The 16,966-nt window shown below is 39.1% G+C and overlaps 4 protein-coding genes, 1 non-coding gene and 1 pseudogene across 12 annotated transcripts; 5 read left to right on the top strand and 1 right to left on the bottom strand.

Annotated features, from left to right (window-relative positions):
* Nucleotides 1-706: 706 nt before the first annotated feature.
* elks-1 (ELKS/RAB6-interacting/CAST family member 2) lies at nucleotides 707-8,219 on the top strand. Its single transcript, NM_067928.5, has 10 exons — nucleotides 707-825; nucleotides 1,310-1,430; nucleotides 1,566-1,811; nucleotides 2,900-3,089; nucleotides 3,138-3,246; nucleotides 3,627-4,659; nucleotides 4,932-5,301; nucleotides 6,086-6,201; nucleotides 6,259-6,402; nucleotides 7,806-8,219. The coding sequence occupies exons 1-10, from the start codon at nucleotides 816-818 to the stop codon at nucleotides 7,975-7,977; spliced, it is 2,511 nt and encodes an 836-aa protein (NP_500329.1). The 5' UTR covers nucleotides 707-815; the 3' UTR covers nucleotides 7,978-8,219.
* 21ur-14887 lies at nucleotides 7,130-7,150 on the top strand. The gene has a single exon (NR_053039.1).
* A 539-nt stretch (nucleotides 8,220-8,758) lies between the features above and the next one.
* Nucleotides 8,759-9,264, bottom strand: F42A6.2 (uncharacterized protein). The gene is made up of 2 exons (NM_067927.3): nucleotides 9,187-9,264; nucleotides 8,759-9,034 (listed from the first exon to the last, which is right to left on the bottom strand). The coding sequence occupies exons 1-2, from the start codon at nucleotides 9,250-9,252 to the stop codon at nucleotides 8,795-8,797; spliced, it is 306 nt and encodes a 101-aa protein (NP_500328.2). The 5' UTR covers nucleotides 9,253-9,264; the 3' UTR covers nucleotides 8,759-8,794.
* A 516-nt stretch (nucleotides 9,265-9,780) lies between these two features.
* fbxa-130 lies at nucleotides 9,781-10,942 on the top strand (annotated as a pseudogene). Its single transcript has 4 exons — nucleotides 9,781-9,851; nucleotides 9,901-9,953; nucleotides 10,005-10,627; nucleotides 10,676-10,942. Coding segments are annotated over exons 1-4 (1,014 nt in total).
* Nucleotides 10,943-11,870: 928 nt separating this feature from the next.
* hrpa-1 (Heterogeneous nuclear ribonucleoprotein A1) lies at nucleotides 11,871-13,814 on the top strand (the record flags this gene model as incomplete). Of its 4 annotated transcripts, none has more annotated exons than NM_001380140.2 (4): nucleotides 11,883-11,928; nucleotides 12,190-12,355; nucleotides 12,436-13,174; nucleotides 13,224-13,814. In NM_001380140.2, the coding sequence occupies exons 3-4, from the start codon at nucleotides 12,523-12,525 to the stop codon at nucleotides 13,499-13,501; spliced, it is 930 nt and encodes a 309-aa protein (NP_001367846.1). In that variant the 5' UTR covers nucleotides 11,883-11,928; nucleotides 12,190-12,355; nucleotides 12,436-12,522. The 4 variants fall into 4 exon arrangements, with proteins under 4 accessions (NP_001379954.1, NP_001367846.1, NP_001040945.1 ...); NM_001047480.6 differs by having other exon boundaries at nucleotides 11,889-11,928; nucleotides 13,224-13,501; NM_001392280.1 differs by lacking the exon at nucleotides 12,190-12,355 and having other exon boundaries at nucleotides 11,871-11,928; nucleotides 12,436-13,171; nucleotides 13,224-13,809.
* A 46-nt stretch (nucleotides 13,815-13,860) lies between these two features.
* F42A6.6 lies at nucleotides 13,861-16,692 on the top strand (the record flags this gene model as incomplete). 4 transcript variants are annotated; one of them, NM_001307528.4, is made up of 5 exons in its annotated part: nucleotides 13,866-14,045; nucleotides 14,094-14,188; nucleotides 14,561-14,713; nucleotides 15,587-15,677; nucleotides 16,489-16,691. In NM_001307528.4, 5 exons carry the CDS (start codon nucleotides 13,880-13,882, stop codon nucleotides 16,593-16,595), a joined length of 612 nt encoding a protein of 203 aa, NP_001294457.1. In that variant the 3' UTR covers nucleotides 16,596-16,691. The 4 variants fall into 4 exon arrangements, with proteins under 4 accessions (NP_001263744.1, NP_001263742.1, NP_001294457.1 ...); NM_001276815.3 differs by having other exon boundaries at nucleotides 13,861-14,188; nucleotides 16,489-16,692; NM_001276813.3 differs by lacking the exon at nucleotides 15,587-15,677 and having other exon boundaries at nucleotides 13,864-14,045; nucleotides 16,489-16,692.
* Between the last annotated feature and the right edge of the window lie 274 nt (nucleotides 16,693-16,966).

The raw sequence follows: 16,966 nt of genomic DNA, 5'->3' as shown, positions 1-16,966 counted from the left end.
ATAGCTACCAAAAAGGTTCCAACAGACAAAATGTGCGAAATTTTGTGCTTAACAGTTTGTTAGTTAAAATGTTTTTGTTAGCCGTTTTAGTTTTGAAGTTATACTCAGTTTTCTGAGGCGGTACCGAAACTTTTCTGGATTTTTCCGTACAAATTAAGAATAAACATATTCTGTTAATTGGGGAAATTATTATTCAAAAATTTAACCAAGACTCCGCCACTACAGTCCCCCTCCCCTCTCCTCTGTTTTCTTCATGCTTATCCGCGCGCAATCCGCCTCCCCTTCCTTTCTCTAACTCCTCTTACTCTCTCATTCCTTCTCCCTGTTTGTCAAACCATCTAGGTCTCTTCTTCGTCTCTTTATCTCTCGGCTCTCTTGCTTTTTGGCTCTTTCTCTCCTCTCCGCGCACCCCGCGCATACATTGACTTACACAAGACATTTGCTGCTTCCGGCCGGACTTTTTGAACGATTTTTTTTGGTTTTTGGGTTATTGATAGTGGAAAATTTGTATTCTGAAATTAGGAGTGAAAAGTTTAGCGGGAAATTTGAGTATATTTTGAGAATAAATTTCGAAAAATAAAAATTGAAAGTTGTTTTTTTTTCAAAATTTCCAAATTTAACCAATATTTCCTCATATTGTTTTAATATAATTTTTCTCCTAACTTTTTTCTCTTCTCCTCAATTCTCAAAAACTTCAAAATTTCAGTCAAAAACTGGATCGAGGCGGCGGCGGGTGGTACGGTAACGGCTTGGACGCCGAGTGGTCCTACAACGAACACGTACCCGGACCATCAAACTACCCGGAGCAGTACAATATGGCACCTGGTGAGTTTTTAGAAGATTGCAAATTTTTGCAAATTAAACAAATTTCGCTCAAAAAAAATTTTTTTTGATTTTTTTTTCGCCAGAAAAGCATGAATATCTCAAAAACTGAAAACTCTATTAAAAAATTTATGACTAACTAATTGTAGATCACAAAATTTCACACAGTTTGTTAGTTGATAACTTTCTCATATCTCCAAAACTCGCAGAGTTATGCCAATTTTTGCAAAGCTTGTTAAAATTCCAAATTTCAGTGTGCTCCAATGTTTAACCGAGGAGGTTTTTGCTAAAAATGTGCAATCTCTTGAAAAAAAAAGTGTGTTGATAAAAATTTGGAAAGAACATTTCAAATTTCCCGCCAATCGCAAAATGTAAGGGCGCTCTAATGCAAAAAGAGTTGAAGCGTTTCGTTAAATTTGGCACAACCTTTTTGAAAAATTCTACAACAAGTGCGCTCCAAAAAGAATTTTCCAATTTTTCGTTTCAGGTCCCGCACCATACAGCAGCCGAACATCGGTGATGAATTCCAGTGGCCGAAACCCGATGAATTATCCATCAGTCCCACCCCATACATCCATATCCGCCGCGTCGAGGCGCCCACTGCAACGGTGAGTAGCTTTTTTAGGGATAAACTGAGGAAAATTTAAGACCAAGCACAAATTTTCTGTCTCCCAACGGGCCTACAGCCTGCCCCTCGAAGACCAACTACTCTCGAGGCCTACCTAAGAACCATCCAATTCCAGGCAACACCGCTCGATGGACGGCCTTGGTGTCCTGGACGCCTACAAAGACTCCCTAGACTACGATATGATGCTCCAGCCGTCTCCACCGAAACCTCTACATCAGCCATCATACCTTCCATTGGAGATATCCACAAGTCAACATCACCATCCACCACATCACCACCCAACACAGTTCCAGCGTGGGCAATCGCTGGCGTTATCGAATCCGATTCCCACGCAGAATGCGTTCTGGCAGCATAATAATAGGTTAGTTAGGGGTGCCGGGTATTCGGGGAGGTCGACAGCTTCTAAAGTCGCCGGGTTGTCGGTAAGGCTGCCTGGTAGACAAAAAGTAGTCAGTGTGCTTGTCATTAGGGATGCCAGGATCCTAAGAGCCTTTAGTGTTGTCTAATTTGTATTGGTTGCCCATCAGAAGCCAGTGGCGTTGTCAATTTCCTGACTTGGTTGCCGCCTAAACTAGATCCCAGTTTCTATAGTGCTTGTCGGACAGGACCCTGCCGTCTTCTAAATCATCCATTAGGGCTTTTACCTTTCTTCCTATACCGTTTCTTCCTCCCCCTCCAGTTAACACACCACAAACGACACAAATCTACGGCTCCAAGACCCCACCCTAACCTAATTTAATTTGCGGGGGGGGGGGGGGTGGTGCTGGTGGACCCTCCGAAAACCAACATTTTTTAGTTTTTGTTCTTTCAGTTGAATTTCCTCCAATTTTTAAAGAATTTGCGGGTTTTTGCTGCTCCTCATCTCTCATGGGAGTATAATATGCATGTATATATATATATTTTTTTGCACACATTGACTGCTGCTGACGTTCTCTTCCGAAAAAAAATTGGGGGCTCAAAACAGATGAATTTTAAGTGGGGTGGGGGAGCTCTGGAGATTCAAATAATATTATGTAATTTTACTTTGAACTGTTATATCGTCGAGGAGGTTAGAGGTACAAAAAAATTTTCCACTAACAAATTATGCTGTTTTTAATTTTGAGCATTTTGTTAGTTGACAAAAACTCGTATCGTTAAAGGCAATAAAGTTAGATCCGAAACAGCCTCTGCCTTTTCACTTGCCTTGCCTACCTGGGATGATACGATGGTCTTCAATCCCTCTTATCTCCTAGGTAAGAATAGATACAAAAATGTAGTCAACATGGAAACTGTGCAGTTTTTAATTTTGAGCATGTTTCCAGTTTACAACAAATTTTTATGTTTTTTTAAATGTTTAATAGCTAAAAAGTTATAGCGTTTGAAGGGCAACACCCAGGGCCAGAGCATCGGTAGAAACTTGTGTAATATTACACGCGGAAGACTTTTTTCCTCAATTTTCCAATATTTCAGCATGGCCACCACATCAGTCCAAGACTACGACCTAATGCAACCAGGCATATCCCGAATCCCCACCGGCACTGGAAGTGGCCTGAACATCGCGAGAGAGTACGAGCAGCTGAAAGTCGAATACGACACAATGATGGAGAAGCTAAATCAGACTATGAATAGTATCAAAACGTTTTGGAGTCCCGAGTTAAAGGTAATAGAGCTACCGTAGTGTATGATTAGCTATGTGAAATTGTTCCAGAGGGAGAGGCAAATGCGGCGTGATGAAGCCACTCGGATAGCGCAGCTGGAGAGGATGGTTCAGTCGGGAGGAGGTGGCGGTAATGACTACGGCCTAGGTTCTAGCGAAGGTAATTTAGGTGTTTTTTTTAAAATAAGCTTCAAAGCCTGCAATTAAATTAAGTTAATTTAAACGCTTGTTAACCCCAAGCGGATGACAAGTTAAAACAAAAGGGTCCCAGGAGTTCAATGTTTCTGAAAAGGTCAAGATCTTGGTTCGAATGAAACCAACACCTTAGAAGCAGAACAACGCCCTTAAGATCCTAAAAACATAAAATCCTCTGCTACCAGGGTCATGGACTTTTTAGGCTACCGTCAAGTAAGCCTTGGCTGTGCTTTACCCCTTACCGATTAAATCTGTAAGGCTCTAGGGTACCCATGTTTTTGTAGGTTTCCTTATGGTTAGGGCCACCTGGCCTAGGAATCTCTTACACAGTCTTCATTCTTTCAGCGCTACAACTCCGAATGGAACTCCGAGAACGCGACGAACGCATTCGCCAACTCACCACAGCTTTAGAATCCGGCTCCGGTGGCATGGACGGACGGATTCGAGAGCTAGAGGATACTATTATGAGGCTTCAGGATCTTCTAACAACCAAGGAGACGCAATCTATGATGGCAAGTCAGGATCCATCAGGCCGGCAAGCTATCGAAAACGCGCTTCGGAGGATCGATGAAAAGCAGGCGAGGATCGTGGAGTTGGAGGAGGAACTGATGAGGCAGCGGATGGGAAGGAGTAATCAGCCAAGAGATTTTACTGATAAGAACCTGTCCGGTCATGAGATGGCGACGATGCGCATGAAAATGGATCGAAGTGAGGTGGAGCTCGCGGAGAAGAAGCAGGAGCTCTTCGGGTGTCAGACAAGAATGCAGACCGCTGAGGAGACTGCGAATGAGATGAGAGGTCATCTTCAGTTGTTGAAGGATCAGCTGACAAATCGAGAGCAACATAACACTTTGCTACAGGGTGATGTGGATGCGTTAAGGCAGAAGCTGGATAGTAAGAATAAGCAGTTGGAGCAGAAAGACGAGCGTGTGGCTGCACTGGAGAGAGATCTAAGTTCCAGCAAGGCTGATGTGTCGGATAAGGGCGAGTTGATCAGGCAGACCGAGATGAAAACTTCTCAATTGATCGGCAGAGTTGACAGCCTTGAAACAACAGTTCGGGAAAAGGAGCAAGAACTCGATCGGGCTAAGATCCGCCTGCTAAGCCACCCGGATGTGGTGAAGGAGAAGGAGATGACCGAGAAAATTGAGCAAGGAGAACGAGAGAGACAGCGGCTCGCCGAGCACATTGATCAAGTGCGGAGAAATGCGGAGAAGGATGCGATGGAGCAACAGAAGACCTATCAGAATGAGATGACACAGTTGAAGGCGACCATTGAGAACTTGCAGAAGGAGTTGTCGGATAGGGATATACTTCTGGAGTCGCAAAATGAGAAGATTGGAGATATGAATCGGGATCTTGTGCAAGCAAAGAAGCGGTGAGTTTTCTGTGAAATTTTCAGAAAATTTGGTTAGCAGGGAGCCGAGTTATGTGCTTTTGAAGTTTTAGGTCGAACCGCGACGCGACTGCAACGCGTTGATTTTTTCGAAGTATTTGTTTCCCATCTAAAAATTGACAGAAAACATGCACGTCATCTTTGAGCCAAGTTAACAACGTGGCTATAAAATTTGAAGATCTACCAGAATACTTTACTTTCAAATTGGAAGTTCCAAAATAGTTTTCCCAAAACTTCATTTTCAAATTTTGCAGTTTGGACGACGCAATGGTTGACAAGGGTACCGATGAGCTGAGACGAGACGTTGAAGGAGCAAGAAATGAAGTTGAGAAGCTGCTCAAAATGGTGCACTCTCTGGAAAAGGAGAATCTAACCTTGACAGCCCAATGCAAGCAGCTCAAACGTGACGACACGCCGAGAGCCGGCACCACCTCTGCGCCTAGTGCACCGGGAACTTTGACCAGAAGCACGAGTGCTCAGAATAATATGCACAAAAGAATTGAGGAGCTGGAAGAGGCTCTCAGGGAGTCGGTATCGATTACGGCTGAACGGGAAGTTCATTTGTCGCAGCAGAAGCATCACTTACAGCAGGTCTCCTCTCAGTTGAATGAGGCTAGAAAAGAGGTGATTTTTTTCATTTTCAATAGCAAAGTTGTGAAAATTCGTAATTAGCTTGCTGAATACTTTGATTTCAGTATAATCTTTGCTTGAATTTTAAAAAGTTGGGTCTCGCCACGAAAACCTTTTTCGGGTTACTATAGTTTTAGCGGCGTGACCCAAATTTCTTCAAATTTGAGTGAAGTATGGATTTTATTTTAATTGAAGCTTTCAGAACGCCAAAATTATTGCAAATATGAATAACTCATAAAATATTGAAATTTCACCAGAAAAAAAAATGTTTTTCTTCAAAATTTTCGGATTTTTAGATTATTTTGGGAATTTTTGAAGTTATCTTGCTGAGAGTTTTCATTTATGTATAAGTATGACCTACTTTTCTCAAATTTGAGAAAGTTTGGGTCTCGCAACGAAAACTGGGTTACTGTAGTTTTCGCGATGAGAACCAACTTTTTTCGAATGCAAGCAAAGTATAACATGATTATACTTTTCTGGAAGCTCTCAACAAGCTCAACACAGTTTCAAGCTTGAAATTTGTAAAAAATAAAAATTTCTCACAAAATTTCAAAAAAAGTCTCGTTTTGAACTAAACCCCATTTTCGTGGCGGGACCCTGAATTTTATAATTTTTCAACCAAATGAATGTTATTTTTGTGTTCAGGTTGTTAGTAGCTCAAATTTCAGTATAATAATGACATACTTTGCTAGAATAGGGTCTCGCCACGAAGCCCAAAAAAAACTGAACATAATTATTTTTAAAAAACAAATTTTTAACATTTTTCTCAAATTTTCAGATCACCGAACTCCGTCGCACCAAGCAAAACCCGTCTGAAACTGGCGATCGGGATCAAATAATCAGAGCCATCGAAACTGAGCGTCGCCAGCATTTGGAGCAACTTTTCCAGCTAAAGTGAGCATTTTTTTCCTGGAGTATTTCGAAATTTTCTTAAACAACCCAATTTTTCAGACAAGAAGCCTTGCTAGCTGCAATTTCTGAAAAAGATACCCACCTGGCGCTTCTCGAAAAATCACGTGGGCCTCGTGACGAAATTGAGACGATCCGGAGGCATAAGGACGCGTTGATTCGGAAGTTGAAGCAGGAAAATGAGCGGTAACTTTTTTTGCGAAAATTTTTAAAGGTGGTGTAGTCGAATTTTTTTATTGCTTTATTAGACTCAGAATTGTCTGAAAACACCGAATTTCATGATGAAACTTCTTGAAAACTTTCCAAAAAAAAAGTTATGGCCTCATGAAAAGTGGCCTAAAATTAGTGAAAATTTGAAATTTGACCAACTTATCATTGCCGCGGCGGCTGGAAACAATTTTTTTTTGAAATTGTCGTCTAATTTTGGGTATAATGGTCAATTATCTTGCGTTTTCAGCTTTATTATGGTATTTAAAAGTTGATGGACGAAGAGAATTGGTGAAAAAAATTTGACTTTCAAATTTAAAATTTTCACTAATTTTAGGCCATTTTTCAAGAGGCCATAACTTTATTTTGAATAGTTTCCAAGAAGTTTCATCATGAAATTCGGTGTTTTCAGACAATTCTGAGTCTAATAAAGCAATAAAAAAATTCGACTACACCACCTTTAAAAACGTGAATTTGGCTCGTCGAGAACTTTAAAAAAAGTATAATCATACCAAGTTTTCAAGAAAAGTTCGGTCCCGCCACGAAAACTACAGTAACCCGGGAATGTTAGCTCGTGGCGGGACCATATTCTAGTAAAGTATAATATTATTATATTTAAATTGAAGCTATCAACAAGCTGAACACCAATATAATAATAGTCTGTTTCTAGTAAAGTATGTTATGATTATACCTCAATTAAAGTTATTGACAAGCTGAACACAGGAATAACATTAATTTGTCTGAAAATTTTTGAAATTCAGGGTCCCGCCACGAAAAGGGGTTTTTGGTAGAAACTAAACGCTTTCTTTTAAATTTCGTTGGAAATGTTAACTTTTTTCTAATTTTCAAGCTTGATTCTGTGTTAAGCTTTTTGAGAGCTTTTAAAAAGAAAAATTAAGACTAGTTTTCGCAGAATGTTGGGTCCCGCCACGAATACTACAGTAACCTGGGAAGGTTTTCATAGTGAGACCCAATTTCTTCAAATCTGAGTGATGTATGGCATGATTATACTTAAATCAGTGCGATCCTCTTTCCGAGCTGAACTTGTATTTTGCATCAAAGAACATTTAATCTTGATATTTAACACAAAAATATCGAAAAATTGAACAACCACTTCGGTTTTTGTGACGAGACCCAAATTTCGAAGCGTTTAACAATTAAATGTCATCTCTGGATTTGGCTTGCCAATAGCTTTCAAAAAAGTATAATCATGACTAGGCTTGCTTCAATTTCGGTCCCACCGTGAAAGCATACTGGGTTACTGTAGTTTTCGTGGTGGGACCCAACTTTTTTCGAACCTAGTCGTGAGTATACTTAAATCAAAGCTCTCAGAGAGCCAAATTCAAACTTTTACCTTAAAACCACTGAAATTATTTTTCCAGACGCGTTCTGGTCTCCCACCCGGACCCTGTAATATCGATGAACGCGATGGCCAGTGTGATTCCAGGAGCCCCGTTACCGGCTCCAGTGATTCCCGGTACCATTGGCATTCCACAACACTCTCAGCACCCGCCACAGGTAGATCACGACGATGCTGACGGAATTTGGGCCTGAAAATTGTCTAGAATTGTCTGAACTTTTCCGAAATTTCCCAGTTTTTTCTCATATCTGTTCACTTACTTTTTTTTTGAAAAAAATCTCACATCCAATGGCACACAAACCCTTTTGCATTTTTTTTTGACATTTGTTTCCCGATCTTTCAAAAATTAGCCGTCTGGGTCTGTTTTATATGATTTTTGCATTTTTAAAAGTTACCCAAATGTTTTTATGATTTTCTAATAAATAATTATTTAATTTGCAATTTTAAATATGATTTTCAGATTTAGCTTGTTGAGAGCTTTCAGAAAAGTATAATCATGTATAAATTTAGAGCAAATTTGGTCCCACCACGAACACTACAGAAACCCGGAATTTTTTTTTCGTGGCGGGACCTCATTCTAGTAAAAAATGGCATGATTATACTTAAGTTCAAGCTATTGACAAGACAAGCTGAATACAGAAATCAAATTAAATTGTTTTGAAAATTCTGAAATTATGGGTCCCGCCACGATAAAGGGGTTCAAGTTCAAAACTAGAGGTTTTTTTTTTCGAATTTTGTTAGAAATTTTGATTTTTTTTTTCAAAATTTAAACATAAAACTGTGTTAAGCTTGTTGAGAGCTTTCAGAAAAGTATATTCAAGCTACACTTTGCTTGGATTTAAAAAAAAGTGTGTCCCGCCACGAAAACTACAGTACCTCCATTTCGTGGCGGGACCTAGCATAGTCTTATTAGGTATACTTTTTTGAAAGCTCTGGTTTTTACAGATCTGAGTATCTATATTTTAACCTAGAAAATGACGTTTAAAAATTTTATTCCGTAAAAAATGAAATTCAATTCTTCGGAGCAGGCGTAGGAGCTGAGCCCATCTTCAATGCCTCCGATTTTCCAAAATTAAACACTTTTTCCATGAATTCTTCCATTAATTTGGCAATTGAGCCAAATGAAAAGCCAGAAGAGCCAGATGGAGCCGGTGTTGGAGTTGGAGCAGACAGAGTTGAACGGAGTTCTGGAGCAGCTGGGGTTGGGGTCGGAGCAGCAAGAGTTGAACGTGGTTCAGGGTCGGCGAGGAACTGAAAATCTAGGTTTTTTAGGAAAAATTCGCCTAAAAACATGCCGAAAAAATTTCCGAATTTTAGACAATTCTGGAAAAAATTGTAGTGAAATTGTCTAAAAATTTTGGTAAAAGTTTGCAGAAAACTGTCAGAAAATGTTAATTTCTTACGTGTTTCCTTGCTTGGGACACTAGAACAGCACCGAATAAGACAAAAAGTACAAAACACAGCTTCATGTTGGAATTTATGCCAGAAAAATAGCTGTAACTCGGCTTTTATAGAATAGAATTGGTTCCTGGTGATGCTGGAGTTCTATTAAACATGAGAACAGGAGTATGAACCGTGGGAAGTGGTGTTTTGGTTGGAGAGGTGTTCTGCACGGCTCGGCAATTGTGGTGCATCAGTGTCCACCAAACATCAAGCATAACCTGGATGATAAGGAGACAAGCTTTGGTGCAAAAGTTTTCAAATTTTAAAGCAATTTTTAGGACTCTTCAAAGCATGAAACTGTTTCTCAAGGTTTCCTTCTACTTCTAACTCCTTCTAGATGCATCACGGCCTCAAAATGTAAAACCTCAGAAATGGTACCAGAGGTTCAAAAATGCAAATATCAGGGACCTGGGCTAGATCTTCTCGTTTCGAGGGCTGGGAAACTGCCCTTCCGTGTGAAAGGGGCAATTGTCAGGCCTGGAGCATGATATTGATCGGTTTTGTGAGAAGACCAACAAGGTAGCTAATAAATCGATCCTATATTGTATTAACACATGTATTTGAATCAGATCTTTCATTTCTCATTGACTCCCTCAAATTTCCAGCAAGAATGGATGCTACAATTGTAAGTTTAACCACAAATCATTTTTAATTATACCTGAATTTCTTTTCAGACCAAAACCAGAAAAGTCGTATTCATATAGTGTTGTTCAAGAGATTGTCAGTTGTATGTGCCTAACAAAAAAAAATCTATGGCATTCTAAATTTACAATTTCAGCATAGTCGCTCGCCATGTGTCACCACTCTTTCGCCAAACCATCGATTTGATGGATCCAGGCATTGAGAAAATTCATTTACTCAGTTCTGCCAGTCCGTAGTGTAGTTTTTACCGGATATAGAGAATTGAATCTAGAAAACCTGGCTGCCTGGCAAGAAGTCACTGGTAGTAACAGGCTGATGAGGGCAGCCTTCGGTGAGCTATCCGACGTGATGGGCATGCCGAAACTTAGACTAAGAAAGTTCAGTTTTGATAACACATATGGACTGGTTGGGTTATCTGGGAAAGAGAATATGCAATCTGTGGATGACTGCTTCAAGGCTATGAACTTACCACATGCGAAGGTGCTTGAAGTGACTGGAATCGACTTTGTGGACAATATTTCGATGGTGAAGTACTTTCGCCCAGGTTATCTCGAGAAAATCCGCATGTATTCTTGTTATTGCTCAGCTAGCCAGGAGATGAGTGAAGAAATTGCAAATCTCGAGCAGTGGAAGCAAGCGAAACATTTTCTGTGCATTGGTGGTAGAATGAACATTCCTATTCAAAGATTTTTCCACTTTGACCAGTTCTCCATCGGTCTTCAGACTCTATCAATCGATGATGCTGTTCAGATAAGAGATGTGAGTTGGTAGTTAAAGTAGCGTTTTGTAATGTATTCTATATTCCAGATTCTCCTCAGATCGCCCAGCTTCGAGTCAGCAACTATCGATGTTCAACTACTTGAAAAAGAAGCCATTGAGAACGTCTTTACGCCGAATCACCTATTAATTTATAGAGGAAGAGAGTTCAGACCGGTGGGAACTGATTCCAGTTTTGTGATCAATATAACAAAAAACAAGCTTGAAATCCACAAGCACAAGGGAGCTAATCCACCACGTCGTAGAGACGAACGGCCAATCCACGAGCGTATACGTCAAAGGCAAGATGGATGGTGAAGTTTCAATGGTTGCTCTAATACGTTTACATGTCTATCAAACCTTTTTCTGTTACTTAAGTAAATCGTTGTTTCATATTTAACCAGTCTTACCTACGGCTGGCATATCGGACGTCCGGCGTCAGAACCTTGTGCGTCTGGTTTTAGATGTTTGAAAATTTTGGAAAATTATTAAAGTCTATTGATAACCTGTCAAAACCGGACGACCGGACGCCAAATATGACAGCCCTAGTCTTACCAGTATAATATTTTTATAAACCTAAAACAGGTATGAATATCTCTTTTTTCTGCGCAGCGCTGGGATGCTTCTGTTTCAGAAAAATCACATGGTATAAAAAATTTCCAAATTACAGTAGTCCTACCGTAATCCTGCATTATCCCACTACTGTATGTACCTTGACATTATTTTTCCTCGCCCAACTCCCAGCCCAATATATCTCTTCAACAGCTAAGAACTACATTTTTCCTAAACTACAGTAAACCAACAGTATCCCTACAGTACCACATTAATTATAAATTAAAACATTATTTTTCATAAGAAATCGTGAGAATTTCGAGAAAAATAAAGGATTCAAAGATTATTTGAACGTTTTTTTCGTGAAAAAATGTCAAAGAAATCAAAATGTTCATCTTCCTTGTGAAAAATCCGAAAAGCCATTATAAACTAGTTGATTTTCATAAAAATTTGTAGAAATATTTTTCTTAAAATTTGTAGAAGAATTTTAACGTTTTTTAAACAAAAATTCCAAAATTGGAATTTGGTATTGAAAATACTTTTTAAAAGTTATTTTTTTAATTTGTAAAAATTTAACTAAATTCAAAAAATAAAGTTTCCCTCCTTTTTTTCTTAAAGGCACACACATTTATCGACTCGGGTCTCGCCGCGAACAGACGCGACGCGACGCGGTTAGGAATGCGGCGCGTCGCGTGTAACCCTTTTCTCTGTGGTTTTCGAGAGCATTCTCTCTCGGTTTTCGTCACAAAAAGGTATGTTTTACAGGTTTTCCGCGCACTGTTTTCGCGTAATTCTTCATTTTAATTCAGATAATCTAATTGTTGTGTAGTTTTAGCTCGAATTTATCCGTAATCTTTGATTAAATACGAATAAAACTCGCTAAAATAGTCTTATTTCTCAGATATTTATCGATTTGTTATTTTCCACGAATAGTCTACTCGTGCATGGCGTCTATATTTAACTTAATAATCTATTTTTAGATTTATCTTTACTCTAACTTGTACCTATTTCAGTGATCAACACCTCTGTCACTCTTTGTGAGTAATAGCGTTCGATAGGTAGTTACACCGTGAAACTAGCCTGTCTATTTCCTACTTCATAAGCTAAGAACTACTTGTTAGCACAATCCGATCGACTACTAAGAACTAGATCATGACGGACGTGGAAATCAAGGCTGAGGTTACGTTTGTTCACTTGCTTTTAGGGTGTAGGCCACCTGATTTGGGTCCCGATCATTTAATTATCGATTTTATTTTCAGAATGGAAGCGGAGATGCCTCGCTCGAGCCAGAGAACCTTCGAAAGATTTTCGTTGGAGGACTCACGTCAAACACCACCGATGACCTGATGCGAGAGTTCTACTCACAATTCGGAGAAATCACTGATATCATCGTCATGAGAGATCCAACTACCAAGAGATCCCGCGGATTCGGATTTGTCACCTTCTCTGGCAAAACTGAAGTCGATGCTGCCATGAAACAACGCCCGCACATCATCGACGGAAAGACCGTGGACCCGAAGCGTGCCGTGCCACGTGATGATAAGAACCGCTCCGAGTCGAATGTCTCCACCAAACGCCTGTACGTCAGCGGAGTTCGTGAGGATCACACCGAGGACATGCTCACCGAGTATTTCACAAAGTATGGAACCGTCACCAAATCCGAGATTATTCTCGACAAAGCCACCCAAAAGCCAAGAGGCTTCGGATTCGTCACCTTCGATGATCATGACTCTGTGGATCAATGCGTTCTTCAAAAATCCCATATGGTCAACGGACACAGATGTGACGTGCGCAAAGGACTCTCCAAGGACGAGATGAGCAAGGCTCAGATGAACCGCGATCGTGAAACCCGTGGCGGAAGATCTCGCGATGGACAGCGTGGCGGTTACAATGGCGGTGGTGGTGGCGGCGGCGGCTGGGGAGGACCAGCTCAACGCGGCGGTCCAGGAGCATATGGTGGACCAGGAGGTGGCGGCCAAGGAGGATATGGCGGAGGTAGTTGGATTCTGGCTTGTGAATTCTCGATTCTAATATTATTAACTTTCAGATTACGGCGGTGGCTGGGGACAGCAAGGAGGCGGCGGTCAAGGCGGATGGGGAGGCCCACAACAGCAGCAAGGAGGTGGTGGCTGGGGACAGCAAGGCGGCGGCGGTCAAGGCGGATGGGGAGGACCACAGCAACAGCAGCAAGGAGGCTGGGGAGGTCCTCAACAAGGAGGCGGCGGCGGTGGCTGGGGAGGCCAAGGCCAGCAGCAAGGCGGCTGGGGAGGTCAATCCGGTGCTCAGCAGTGGGCTCATGCTCAAGGAGGAAACAGAAACTATTAAATTAATTCCTTAAGCCCCTCTAAGTGTCCAACGTGTCTGAGCTTCCCGTGCTCTCTCCTCTGTATCGATCTTCTCAACCATTTTTGCTCTGCTATCTCATCAAAATCTTCTGTACTTTTTCTTGTTGCCTTTCTCCAGAAAGTTTCGTTTATTATTCAATTTTTTACCCTGTCTTTTTTATATAATTTATTTCTAAATTCGCACAGTTGACATCCATTCAACTAGAGAATGAATGCAGAGTTTGACACCAAATTGGCTTAATTTTCAAGCTGTTTTTAACCAAAATAATAAAAAAGTCTCAACTTTACAAAAATGTTTATCTGGATCTGGACGACAGCGAGCTGAGAAATTGATATATTTTCAGAGTAAAAACTAAAAATGTCTGGAATTTTTGGAGTCATTGTCTCAGGGAGGACGCCGATCGAAGTGGTGCCGGTCTCCGATACGGAGTTCACCTGCGAAATTGTAAACGCTGACGCGATAAACCACGTGGTGGTCTTCCTTACCGGAGCTCAACCGTTTCCGGACGGAATTGGTGGCTCTGGTGATCATTTTCAGAATTTTCCGCCCAAAAAAACCCAATTTATTTCAGTTTACATCAGATGGCCCACCCAAGACGGCGGAAATTGGCATTATTTGGGATTTATTTGCAACGAGAAGCCCAGCGCGATTTATAAAGTTGCTCAGGTGTGCATTTTTGATGGAAAAATGAAAGAAAACCACCGAAATTTCGATGTTTCTCTGTCGATTTTTTTTATTTAAAAACTTAGAAATACTCTCAATTTCGCATTTTTCACCAAAAAAAAGAATCTCAACTGGTTTTTCACATAGCTTAATTTTTGAAGAAAAATCTCAACAAAACCCAGTTTTAAGTTTCAAATTCTCAAAAATTGATCTTTTTTTTCCCTTAAAAATCCAGTTTTTAGCTCCAAATTGTCATAATTTTCCAGAAAAATTTAGTTTTCGAGCTAACAACATTAAAATTTCACAGAAAATCTGAATTTCAGCCTTAGAGATCCAAATTTTTCGGCTGAAAATCACAATTTTTCCATTTTTCAGCTCCACAAATCCGACGCTTCTCACTCGTTTTCCCAATTTGACAATCAAATGCAACTATATTCCAGTGGATCAGCTCAAATTGGAATTAATGCTGAAAGTTTATCTGATATCACTGGACGGCAGGCAGCTGATGGGACACAGGCTAGCCAGCAGGTGAAAAATCTTGAAAAAAATACTTAAAACCCTGAAAAATCATGGAAAATGGCCTGAAAAGCTGGAAAAATGCGATTTTTGCCTACTTTTTCAATGAAAAATCAAAAAAAATACGAATTTGAACTAACTTTCGCTCTGAAATTATTCGAAAAACTTGAAAATCGTTTTAAAAATTAAATTTTTCTAAAAAATTTAAAAAAACGGTAAAATACTACCCAATTTGGTTTTTTAACACAAATTTGTTAAAAAACTGAAATTTCCCAAATTTTATCAAAAAAAAAAAGAATTATTCATGAAAATTTTGATAAAATCCTTTTTCGTAGAAAAATCAAGAAAATTGGAAAACAAAATTCAAATTCCCACCAAAACTGATTTTTTTGAAAAAAAAAAACCAAAAACTTCCAATCTCTGGAAAAATAGTAAAAATTCAATAATTTCGCAACAAAAAAAATGAAATTTTTCGGTAAAAACTGTGTTTTTCGTGAAAAACCCAAAATACTCAAAAAAAAAGAAGCAAAAAACCTCATTTTTTCTGAAAAAAAAATCGAGAATGCTGGAATTTTTATTTTAAAAAATCAAATAACATTTTTTAATTGAAAGTCGGTTTTTTTTTCGCCAAAAAACTCCGAAAAAAGTAAAAAATAACTCTTAAAAATTTAATTTTTTATGAAAGTTTTTTTTTAAAAAGAAATCAATTTTCCCTTAACAAAATCAAGAAAATTGGTAAAAAACCTCTTTTGATTCGAATTTTTCGGAAAAATCCTGAAAGCGAATTTTTATCTAAAAAAAATCAAGTTCCCCTAGAAAAATCGTAAAAAATCCAACAATTATTGGATCATCCTCTTTCGGTAAAAAAGTAAAAAATCATTGCAGTCGACACTGGTGGAATTCGCGGAAAAAATGATAAGAAATCTTATCAACCACACCGAATCCTTCTCAGTTCGTCTTCCTAATCCCTCTGGTGGTAAGCAGCTTTTTTTTTGGATTTTTGGAAGATTTTTCAATAGAAAAAACTAAAAATTTCGCTGAAAATCATTGAAATTACCGGTTTTTCGAATTTTTGGAGGATTTTCTGCATAAAAACCGAGAAAAAGCTAAAAAGTTGAAGGTTTTTCCAGATATTTCAGCCAATTTTGGAAATTTTTCTCAGAATTTCTAGAAAATTTTTTGCCATAAATTCTGCAATTTTTTGTTCTATTTTCAGTGATTTATTCGAAGCAATTTCGTCGAATTTTCCTCCAAATTTTGTCTGAAATTTGGCTGAAAATCCACTATTTTTCTAAAAATTTTCCGCCAAATTTGTGCATTTTTCGGGAAATTTCAGTGAGTTTTCCGCCAACATGCATCCAGTTTTCTCAAATTTTCTACCATTTTAGCCAAATTATATTAATTTTTCTCTAAAAATCACGAAAATTCTCCGGATGGCCTAAGATTTTCTAGGCCACCTACAGAATTTGACCTTTTTTGTTAACTTTTATTCCAAAATTTGAAGTTTTGCTGCAAAAATGTCAAAAATAGAGAAATTTCTCTTGAAAACAGTCAGACTAAGCAGAAAATAGCTGAAATTTGGCTGTAAATCTATAGAAAATTCGGTCGATTCTCAGCTAAATTTGTACATTTTTTCTAAAAATACCAGCAATCTCCAAGAGATATTTTCACTATTTTTCTGAACTATTTAGCAGAATTTCTGCCAAATTTCAACCATTTTTTAGCCGATTTCCGTCAAAATTCAGCTATTTTTCCTTAATTTTAAACCAATTTCCCCATTTTTCCAGGTTCTCTCGAATACATCCCGGTGTCGGCGTTCCAATCGTGGTACAACTCATTTTCACGGCGATTCCAGGCAAATCCCTACTTTTGGAGATCTCTCAATAATTCTTGAGCCGAGAAACTCGAATAATGAGATAAAAATTGCGATTTTTTGTACTTTTTTGTGATTTTTTTTGTTACAACCAATCAATAAAGGAATCTCAAATTTTTTTATTGCTATAAAATTATAAAATGTTTGCCTCAAACGGCCTATGCTCCCAGGGGGCATCGAGAGAGGGGGCATCGCGTTCTAAGGGGGCACTAGGTCAAAGGGGACATTAGGTCAAAGGGGGCATTTGTTCGTAGGGGGCATCCGTTCAAATGGGGCATCCGTTCAGAGGGGGCATCTGTACAAACATACACAGGTTCCAATGGGATACCTGTTCAAAGGGGACATCGGTGAGAATTGATTGAATATTTTTGATCAGAGATTATAGAAAAATG

This window comes from Caenorhabditis elegans, chromosome IV (assembly GCF_000002985.6).
Source record: "Caenorhabditis elegans chromosome IV".
NCBI classification, from domain to species: Eukaryota; Metazoa; Nematoda; class Chromadorea; order Rhabditida; family Rhabditidae; genus Caenorhabditis; species Caenorhabditis elegans.
The sequence above is the reverse complement of the archived record's forward strand: the minus strand, read 5'-3'. Positions and strand labels throughout refer to the sequence as shown.

What these genes read in the sequence shown, in the direction of transcription:
- elks-1 (NM_067928.5), top strand. An exon ending in GAGCAACTTTTCCAGCTAAA is followed by an intron (nt 6,202 to 6,258) that starts GTGAGCATTTTT and finishes CCAATTTTTCAG; the next exon opens with ACAAGAAGCCTTGCTAGCTG. An exon ending in TTGAAGCAGGAAAATGAGCG is followed by an intron (nt 6,403 to 7,805) that starts GTAACTTTTTTT and finishes TTATTTTTCCAG; the next exon opens with ACGCGTTCTGGTCTCCCACC.
- F42A6.2 (NM_067927.3), bottom strand. Translation starts at nt 9,252, where the DNA reads ATGAAGCTGTGTTTTGTACTTTTTGTCTTATTCGGTGCTGTTCTAGTG. An exon ending in TGTCCCAAGCAAGGAAACAC is followed by an intron (nt 9,035 to 9,186) that starts GTAAGAAATTAA and finishes CTAGATTTTCAG; the next exon opens with TTCCTCGCCGACCCTGAACC.